Raw genomic sequence first — 9,877 nt, forward strand, 5'->3', positions numbered from 1 at the left:
GGTGGAAAACGTTAGTAGAGCGGCACCAGAGCCACAGGCTCCTGGGCAGACTGTTGCATTCTGGGAGTCCTAGTTCCGCAATACCATGGCCTTGTGGGAGTTGTAGTCTCGGAGCCACTTCCGCACCGGGCTTAGCGTGGTAGGCGCGCGGCACTTCCAGACGTGGCTTTCTGCACTGGTGAGAGTTCCTCCCGCGGCGGCAAGGCACGCCAGCCCCACCTCCGTGTTGCGGTGCCGTGGGAGGGTTCAGGGTCTCTCTCTGGGTGTGACACTTGCCTCCGCGATTTCCAATGCCTGACTGCCAGGCCGCCCCGTCCCTCTTGTCAGGATAAGGCTTTCTTCCTGCCCCTGCCCCTGCCTCTGCCCCAGCTGGGTCCGACCGAAGGCCCCTCCTCTGCCCTGGAAGCTGTGCTGATCGGGATGGCACACTACCCGCCCTTCTGACCAGGCTGCATTTCGGAGGCATCCTTGGGTTCTGTGGCCTGTCTGGTCACTCTTACTGTGCTCTCATCCCACAGATATTTTCTGAGCCCCAGCCCCAGGCAGTCCTCTGTCATGCCTCACAGCCTTCTCAGTGGCCTCCTGTTTCTGTCTCTGCCCCTTACACTCTTCCTCGAACCAGCCAAAGGAAACCTTTTAAGACCTGTCACATCGCATCCCTGAATAAAACTAAAACTCCACATCCTGGTTTATGAGGCTCTGCCAACTCACATAGCCTCATCTCCTGCCAGGGTCTCCCTCCCTCAGGATGTGCACACCCCTCCCCACCGGGACTGGGTGACCGTGGATTTACAGGGTGAGAGATGAGTCCAGGGTGACAGAAAGGCTGGAAGATGTCTGCTCTCAGGAGACAGAGAACCCCTCTGAGGACAGAACAGGTGGTTTGGGGCACTTAGGGGCTGAGGGTCTGAAAAGTGCACCAGTGGGGAACCTCACGGGCCATTTGCAGGCCCAGTGTGGGTAGACATCTGGGTATTTAAATCATATTCAGAGCCCCTCACAAGGAGAGTGGGAGGAAGTGTGCGGGCAGGACCTGTGGACAAGAAGAGGACTCCCCAAAAGAAACTTGGCAGGAGGAGCAAGTCCAGATTGTTCAAACCAGGGGAGAAAAGATTTCAGCTGTGACACTTGCCTGATGGTCACAACACATGAGTCCTGAGGGCTGCTAAGTGGGTTCAGTGACGGGGAAAAGAACTCTGGGCAGAGGGGGGCATGTTCCTGACACCCTTGAGAGTAGAGGCCGGAGTGGCTGAAGGAGAGTGGGAGGAGGTGAGGTTAGAGAAAGGGAGCCACATGGGGTAGGGTCTCATAGGCCATCAGCATTAGCTAGCGTGAGATGAGATCCGCGGAAAGACACTGAGAAGGTACCGGGCAGGTCTCCACCAGACATTATGAGGAAAACAGCGTGTGCAGAGGAGGAGAGGTCGAGGAAGGGAGTCCAGGAGAGAGATGGCCCAGGCCAAGGTCCCAGCTGGGGAGATGGTGAGAAGCATGTGGCTTCTGACTCTGTCCTGAAACTATAGTCATGCCGTATTTTGTTTGGATATCTGGTTTTGTAGGCCAAGGATGTGCCCCTGGTGCATATGAAGAAAAGGTCAGGACTTGACTTTACCGCTTTGAGCCACCAACAGGGAGAGTGACAAGAAGTGGTGAGAGAAAGCGCAGTGCAGATCTCAGATTCTGTCCTGAGCAACTGAAAGGGTGGAGCTGCCCTTTACTACAGGAGAAGCTGCTTTTCATTTCAAAGGAATCCAGGATTTAGGGTTTGAGATGCCTACTTGGTATCTCAGTGGCACTTGTCCCTGTCCTCATGGTACAGAGAGTAAATATACAATCACAATCTAATTCTGAACATTCTGATACATCCTAGAAGCAGCCTGACCTCTGAATGGTGAGAAGGCTACTGTAGTAGTCCAAGCTGGAGACCAGGGTGGCTTGTGAGGGGACTGAGCCTCTTGAGATTTTGAGGTTCTCCAGTCAAGAGAAGTGTGACTGGAGGGCTGGGGTCTTGGCTGGGTGGGGATGGATGATGCAGGAAAAGGGAGAACAGAGAGGGTCCTAGGATGGGCTGATCCATCTCTCTGTGAGGCCACAGAAGCTTGTGCACTTAAAACAGCTGCAACCCCAGCTGGTCCCCACAGAGGTGCCATCCATGCGGCCCGTCTCTAGAGGTGACTTCTTCCTTTCAGAGGAGGTGATCAGGACCCATTCCTGGAGGCAGTATCCCGTCCCCAGTAGTGAAATCCAATTGGTCTTTCAGGTTTATCCACCTTCCCTCCAACACAGCTGCAGGCCCTGACCTCCCTCTGTCCTTGTGAGTCCTGCACCTCCTCTCAGGCACTCTGAGCAGCCCTGGAGGGCCAGCCAGGTCGATGATCTCCACCGGGCCCCTCTGATCAGGGCTGTAACAGGGGAGGCTCTGCAACTGGTCCTGAAAGGCACCCCATCCCTCTAGAAGGGACACAACCTGATTCTGAGTATAACCTATCTCTCTCTCTTTCCCCCGAAACCACCTCCTTTGGCCCCTTGGTCTTCTTGGTGCATATTGAGTGCAGTTCCAGTGCCGCAGTCCGGCTGCAGCAAAATAACCCGGGGGGTGACGAACAACTTGTGTAGATTGATACAGCAGGAGTGGGAGCCCTTTATTGCAGGACAGGAGCAGTATTTATACATTCCACACAGCTTATCTAATTAGCATAAACTAGATACATCAGTCAACCAATCAGGAATCTCCACACTTAATGGCTCGCTTTTGTTACTTCTCAAACCACTCCCTCTGGCATTTTGCCAGGCACCATCCAGACTTGTTTACGAACTCTAACATTCCCCTGGCAAAATGCCAGGTGTTATTTTGACTTGTTTACAGACTCTAACATTCCAGAGGCAGTGGTCTCCCTTAGCTAGGAACTCAAGTGTAACTCTCCTGTCCCCAACTCTGGAAGAAGTTCCCTCCTGTGTGCACCTGTGCCTAGTCCATCCCAAGCATGGACGCTGTCCAGGCAGCCCCCCACCATCCAGACTCCACACGTAACCCATTTCTCTCTCCCTTCCAGGAGAAGCCAACTCCGCGATGCCCGCCCCAACGTGCGCCTCCTGCCACACAGCTCGGGCAAACCTCCGGCGCCCGCGCTCAGGGCAGGCGCTGTGTGGTACATGCTTCTGCAATGCCTTCGAGGCCGAGGTGCTGCACACGGTGCTCGCTGGCCGCCTGCTACCACGCGGCGCTGTGGTAGCCGTGGGTGCCTCGGGCGGCAAAGACTCCACCGTGCTCGCGCATGTCCTGCGCGCACTGGCACCCCAGCTGGACATCTCACTGCACCTTGTGGCCGTGGATGAGGGCATCGGCGGCTACCGGGATGCGGCGCTGGCAGCTGTTAGGCACCAGGCAGCGCGCTGGGAGCTGCCACTCACTGTCGTGGCCTACGAAGACCTCTTTGGGGGCTGGACAATGGATGCGGTGGCCCGCAGTACAGCTGGCTCTGGCCGCAGCCGCTCCTGCTGCACCTTCTGCGGGGTCCTGCGTCGCCGAGCGCTGGAGGAAGGGGCACGCCTTGTGGGAGCCACGCACATCGTGACAGGTGAGCGCAGGCGCTAAACAAATGGTGTGGTGTGGCTGTGTGAGAAGGCACTGGGAGGGAACCAGGGCGCATGCCCAAGGAGTAGGAAAGGAGACCCTGCGCATGACCTAAGGGGAGGAGCCAAGTAAGGATGCATGTTATGCGCATGCTCCGGTTTGGGGCAGGGTATAAAAATATTTGGGTTTTAGCCACCATCTTGGCCTACACAGCTTGGCAAAGGGGTGGGTGTAGAAGTTACTTTCTGGAGATGAGATCTTTGGCTCTTTACTTTTTTGGCGGGGAGCGGGTACCAGGAATTGAACTCAGGACCACGAGCCACATCCCCAGCCCTATTTTTTGTATTTTATTTAGAGACAGGGTCTACACTGAGTTGTTTAGCACCTCACTTTTTGCTGAGACTGGGTTTAACCTCGGGATCCTCCTGTCTCAGCCTCCCAGAGCCACTGGAATTACAGGCATGTGCCACGGCGCCTGGCTCTTTACTTTTAATTGTTTCTAACATTCTTGGTCTCTCATGGTCCACTTCTCCATCCATCACTGCCTTGAAAAGTATCTCCGTCCCTTAAGGCCTTTTCTTTGTGACCTCTCCTCTCTTCCTCGACTGTTTCAGTCCCTCTCTCATGCACTCCTTCAACGCACAGCTGCTGAGTTTGTACTACACAGCAGATCTAAATCGTAGCCACAGCAAACTCCTTAACCTCTCTGTATTTGTTTTCTCATCCCTAAGACAGGAGTATCAGTGGTACCTAATTCATGGGTTGGCTTAACAAGATGAGTTAATAGGAGTAGATAATCATAAAAGTCACTGAAGGAGATTACATGACCCATGTGTGCAGGGGACTTAGGACCTGAGGGAGAGAGTCAGGGAAGTCTCTTGAGATCTGAAGGCTCCAGGTAGAGGTGAAGGAGTCAGGGAGTGTGGGGATGTTGTTCCAGGCAGAGGAAACCACCTGTGGAGGCCAATATGAGATTCTCCCAAGAAGTCCAATGTGCCTGAAGCCCAGAGAGCAAGGGGAGGGGAGATGGAGATGGGGAAAGTCAGACCCTGGCCTCTGGACAGTGAGGAAGCCAGAGGAAGTGATGTGGCTTAGAGGAGCTCACCCTGGATTGGCAAGGAAGGGGCACGGCCAGCCAAGGGGGTCAGTAGGAGGAAGGCAGCTTCAGCCATCTACTGAGAGAAGATGGCCGTGGGAAACAGGAAGGGATCTCTCTTCTCCCCCCATGCCAGAGATGCACTCTGGGGAAGGCAGTCAGCTTCATCCCCTAATGCGTCCCTGGATCTCTCTTAGCTCTCAGCGGGAAAGGGGAAGAGTAATAATCCTTTCTACATAAGAGAGGTGTGTAAGGAAGAATGAGAAGTTGCCTTAAAATTAATTTATTAGAATCTCTCATTAATTGTGCTTGTAAAAATGTGAAGGCTTCCAGAAAAAAAAAAAATCCCTCACTTGTAAGGTGATTTTTTTTCTTGCCTTTTGTTTATACACTTTATTTTCAAAGGCATTTTATAATAATTATTGTAATTACTGAGCTCTTAAGTGGGTTTGTAATGACAAGATGTGGAGCAAGTCCAGCCTCCCGTGAGTAATGAGGTTTCCAATTTTAAGTCAACAGACTCGCAGACAGTGAACATATATAGCCAGATGTAGTTTTCAGGAGCAAAGACAACTGCTGTCAAGGTCATGGGTCTTGGCAGGTCTTTGGGAAATAATTATTATTGCAAACATATTAGAGCAAAGGTCTTGGTGGGTTTCACTATGACTACCAGGGATTTTCCACTTCAGCACGGTTGACACTTGGGGGCAGGTAACTGCTGTTTGGAGCTGTCCTGTGCATTGCAGGATCATGACAGCATCCCGACTTCCGTCCACTACATGCTAGTACTCCTCCAGCCCAAATCATGACAACTAGAAGTGTTGCTAATGCTCCTCGGATGGGTGGGGTGCAGAATCACCCCTGGTTTAGAACCACTGATAAAATCTTAAACATAACTAGGCAAGATGCAGAATAGGCACAGATTTAGTTCCCATTTTATAGTGAGTGGTATGTAAACATTTCTGTCTGGTGTTTCTAAACAAAGATAAACACTGCAATCACATTGCCAAAGGCAATGTGTCAAAAACTATTAGTTTCCTGTTGCTGCTGTGACAAATGATTACAAATTCCGAGGCTCAGGCAAAACACAATTATTATCCTGCAATTCAGAAGGTTAGAGGGCCACAGGGGTGGGCTAAAACCAAGGCGTTATCAAAGTGCATTCCTACTGTGGGCTTCAGGGGAGACTGCATCCTCCTGCCTGTTCCACTCGTTCCCTGATTTCGGCCCTTGCTCCATCTTCACAGCCAGCAGGGACAGATCGTGTCCTCAGAGTGTCATTCTGACCCTGTTCCTGTCTTCACATCTGCTATTCTGGCTCTTCTGCCTCCCTCTTGCACTTTAAGGACCTTGGTGATCACTTGGAGCCCACCTGGATAATCCAGGGTACTCTACCTCCGCAAAGCCTGTTATCAACACCCCAGTTCATCCTGCAACTTTAATTCCCCTTTGCCCTGTCACCAAACAAGCACAGGTTCACAGAGACCCCTGGGGCGTGGGGGCGAGGGGAGCCTGCCCACCAAACAGTGCCCTGAGAATCTCCGTTAAATGGCACTTTGACTTGTTTGAATTGTTTTTGGATTATTTTTAACTAAGGCTAATAAGGCTTTTGCTGCAAAGCGCAGAAGCTCCCCATGTGACTCCCCATGTGAAAGGGCAGCTGGCTCAGGTCTGATGTGCAGCAGGAGATGGCCAACGCGGGCTTCCCAGCCTCGCTCCAGGAAGCTTGTGTGTGTTTCTTGCTGTGAACACTCCGCCTGCCCTACCTCTCCTTGGTTCCTGCCTCCCCGCGGGTTCCCAAGGTTCTGTGGCCCTCTGTGTGCTCTGCCGCCCACCTCACCTGTGCTCTCCCCCGCAGGTCACAACGCGGACGACATGGCAGAGACGGTGCTCATGAATTTCCTGCGGGGCGACGCGGGGCGGCTGGCCCGGGGCGGCGGGCTGGGCTCCCCGGGCGAGGGGGGCGCGTTGCCGCGCTGCCGGCCACTGCAGCTGGCGTCGCAGAAGGAGGTGGTGCTGTACGCGCACTTCCGCCGCCTGCACTACTTCTCCGAGGAGTGCGTCTACGCGCCCGAGGCCTTCCGCGGCCACGCTCGCGACCTGCTCAAGCGCCTGGAGGCGGCGCGGCCGTCGGCTGTGCTGGACCTGGTGCACTCTGCGGAGCGCCTGGCGCTGGCCCCGACCGCGAGGCCCCCCGCGCCCCGGCGCCTGCTCCCGCTGCGGGGCGCTGGCCAGCCGCGCGCTCTGCCAGGCCTGCGCGCTCCTGGACGGCCTGAACCGCGGCCTGCCCCGCCTGGCCATCGGCAAAGGTCGCCGCGAGCTGGAAGAGGAGGCACCACGGGGTCGGCGGAGCGTCCCCGCCGCCGATGCCCTCACGGCCTTCTAGCGGCTCCAGGTCCCTCTGGGACCTGGCACCCGGGCGGGCGGGGCTCCCTGTAAATAACACTGTGAATAAACTCAGAGCTGCCTGTACCTGGCCGTCCACGTGGGTCTTAGAGGGGACAAAGACCCAGGAACCCAGTAGAAGCTGCACCCCAGAGGCCTGGGGCCAAGGGAGTGGGGGAGCAGCCTGCGTTCAGAGCCACTGGGGGTCCGGGGACTGTGTGCTGAGCTCTTCTGTGGGCTCTGGCGAGCTCTGATGGCCCTCGGCCTCTGAGAGCTCCTTGCAGTGAGATGAGCAAAGTCAAGTGAAGTGACAGAAGCGGGGCCCAGTCACCATGAGGATGCCCCTCCCTTCCAGTACTGTCCCTCCTTCCATCCACGCCTAGGCGCTGCAGATGGCCCAAGGTTACCCAGCTGGAAGAGTCCTCATCAGGCCCCACCAGGGTTCTCCGAGATTGAAGAAGCACCCTCCCTGCCCTGTCTTGGTGAGAAGGGGCAGTGGGCTGCCCCAACCTTGAACGAGGAATCTTCCAATTCTGCTGAAAATGGAAACTACCCATCTCGTCCCCTTCAAAGCAGCGGGGTGGGGAGGACGGGGAAGATCAGAGAGGCTTCAGAGCTCAGCGAATGTTCATAAGAATGTTTGGCCTCCAGAGGGCTCCGGGTTTCCGGGGTGCTGTCCCAGGGTGCTGGCAGGTGTGAGGCCCTGGAGCCCCTTGGGAAGGCAGTGGCGTTCTCCTCCCACCTCCAGGGGCTCCTCGGGAATTCCCCCATCCTGCTCTACTCCTTCAGGGTCCTCCTGGAAGCCTTCCCTGCCTCCTCCTCCCACCCAGTCCTGGGTGGAGGACACATCCGACTTCATCCTCTGGTCCTTGGCGCTCCCTTCACCTGATTAGACTGGCTGGGGGCCGGTAGGATGCCCCGCCTCCTCTGAGGTTACCGGGGTGATTTGACATCGGGTTAGTTATTCATTTAACAAACATTCCCTGAGCACCTTCCCCGCGTCGGGCGCTGCTCTGGGTGCCAGGGGTCGCAGCGCAGGACACAAGAGCCCCTGCCTGAGGACGTCCACATCTGGGAGAAACAGACAGAAAGCAAAACTGCCAGGTACTAGGGACAGCAAGAAAAGACCAAAGGGCCAAGGTGAGAGGGAGACGGGAAGAGCCTGTCTCCGCAGGTTTCAGCCGAAATCGTCATCAAGCAAAATGAACCTGAGGCCTCTTGGGGAGAAGCTCCCCAGAAGGAGGGGACCCCCATGCCAGAGCCCAGAGGTGAGAATGAGCGTGGTGAGCCCAGTGCGGCCAGCTCAGGGTGAGCGAGAAGAGCAAGGACGAGTTGACAGTGGCCGGATGGGTCACGCATGGTCTCGAGGAGAGAAGCACTTGGGTTTTATTCTGAGGGTGACAGTCAGTCTCTGGGGGGCTTCCCTCCTGGAAATCTATCCAATTGTCGTTTTCTAAAAATTGCTCCAGATGCTGTGAGGAGAATGCAGCTGTAGGGGGCGCAAGGTGATCGCGGTCGGCTCTGCAGGTCGCCGCTTGCACGCCAGGCACGAGCCGAGCCTTCCTTCCTGGCCAGCTCAGTGATGCAAGGAGTGGGTTTTTATTCCTAGTTTTATGAAGAGTAATCTGTGGCCCAGAGAAATGAAGTAACTTACCTAAGGCCACACAACAGCAAATCAGGGAAGGAGCAAGGGCTCCTGAGCCTTCTGCTTTGCCACCTGCTGGGAGCCAGGAACCAGCGTTCTTGTTGAAGGTGTGCCATTGATTCGCCCTGTGAACGTGGGTGCATTGAGAGCACCTGGAGTTTAGCTGAGCACTTGCTGCTTCTGTTAGCCCAAGCTTTCTGAAGAAAGTTGCTGTTTTCAGCTCTGGCCGCCAGGAGGCACTGTGACCACACCTTGACTGCAAAGCCAGGCCTTGCCCTGCCTGGACCCCAGCTGGGCTCTCTCCGCCCTGCTCCCTCTGGCCTCTGAGTCAGGCCCCAGGACAGAGCCCCCCAGCGGAGAGTCTGCGGCCCATAGAAACAATGGGAGCCCTCTTTGCCCTGGAGAGTCCTGCATTCATTCATGTATTCAACAAATGTTCGCTGGGCCTGCGATTTTTTTAGGAGTGGAGGATACAATTTGACAGCAGTGAACAAAACAAAATCCTGTTCTAGAGAGACAAAGAAGAACGCGTATATAGTATGTCAGATGGAGCCCACCGTGGGGGTGGGGAGCGTCCTATACATTGAAGCAGGGGGAACAGGAGAGGCCTCAAGAGGAGGGTGATATTCTGCAAAGACCTGTGAGAGATGAGGCGGGGAGCTCAGCAGACCTGCAGGAAGAGCATTGCTGGCAGAGGGAACAGCAAGCACGAATGCTCTGAGGTTCCAGGAAAGGCGGGAGGGGTCAGTGGAAGAGGCGAGAGCAGCAGGCTGCATGGAGTCTCGGGCCCAGGCTTTCCCAGCAGAGCAGCGATGATAAGGATCATCCGTTTGTTCACACAGCAAGCATTTCCTGACACCTCCCAGAGCCGGCCCTGCCGAGGAGTGGGGAAACTGCTGAGTCAGCCCCTGTCCCTGCCCTCAGTGGGCTCCCTGTCTGGCGGAGAGGCGGGCATGGACACTGGCAAGGCAGGAGCCAGAGGGCTACGTGCCACCTGGAGGGTTAGGAAGGACACGGAGAGCCCAGAGGTGGGGCGCCCAGCTCAGAACCGTGCGTCACGGGTGCTTCCTGAAGGAAGTGGTGTTTAAACCAGGACCCAGAAGATGAGCAAGAAGAGTGAGGGGGGAGGGGGACTCGGGGGCCGGGCTGGGTAAGAAGAGTGAGCCTGGGGGAGGGG

At 55.6% G+C, this 9,877-nt stretch overlaps 1 protein-coding gene across 1 annotated transcript; it reads left to right on the forward strand.

The window, feature by feature from the left end:
• The first annotated feature begins 23 nt into the window (after positions 1 to 23).
• Positions 24 to 7,142, forward strand: Ctu1 (cytosolic thiouridylase subunit 1). Its single transcript, XM_015496439.2, is given in 4 exon segments — positions 24 to 178; positions 3,054 to 3,578; positions 6,529 to 6,860; positions 6,862 to 7,142. Coding segments are annotated over 3 exon segments (1,035 nt in total). The 5' UTR covers positions 24 to 178; positions 3,054 to 3,070; the 3' UTR covers positions 7,057 to 7,142.
• Positions 7,143 to 9,877: the final 2,735 nt, after the last annotated feature.

Source organism: Marmota marmota, unplaced genomic scaffold, assembly GCF_001458135.2.
Source record: "Marmota marmota marmota unplaced genomic scaffold, marMar, whole genome shotgun sequence".
In the NCBI taxonomy this organism is placed as follows: Eukaryota; Metazoa; Chordata; class Mammalia; order Rodentia; family Sciuridae; genus Marmota; species Marmota marmota.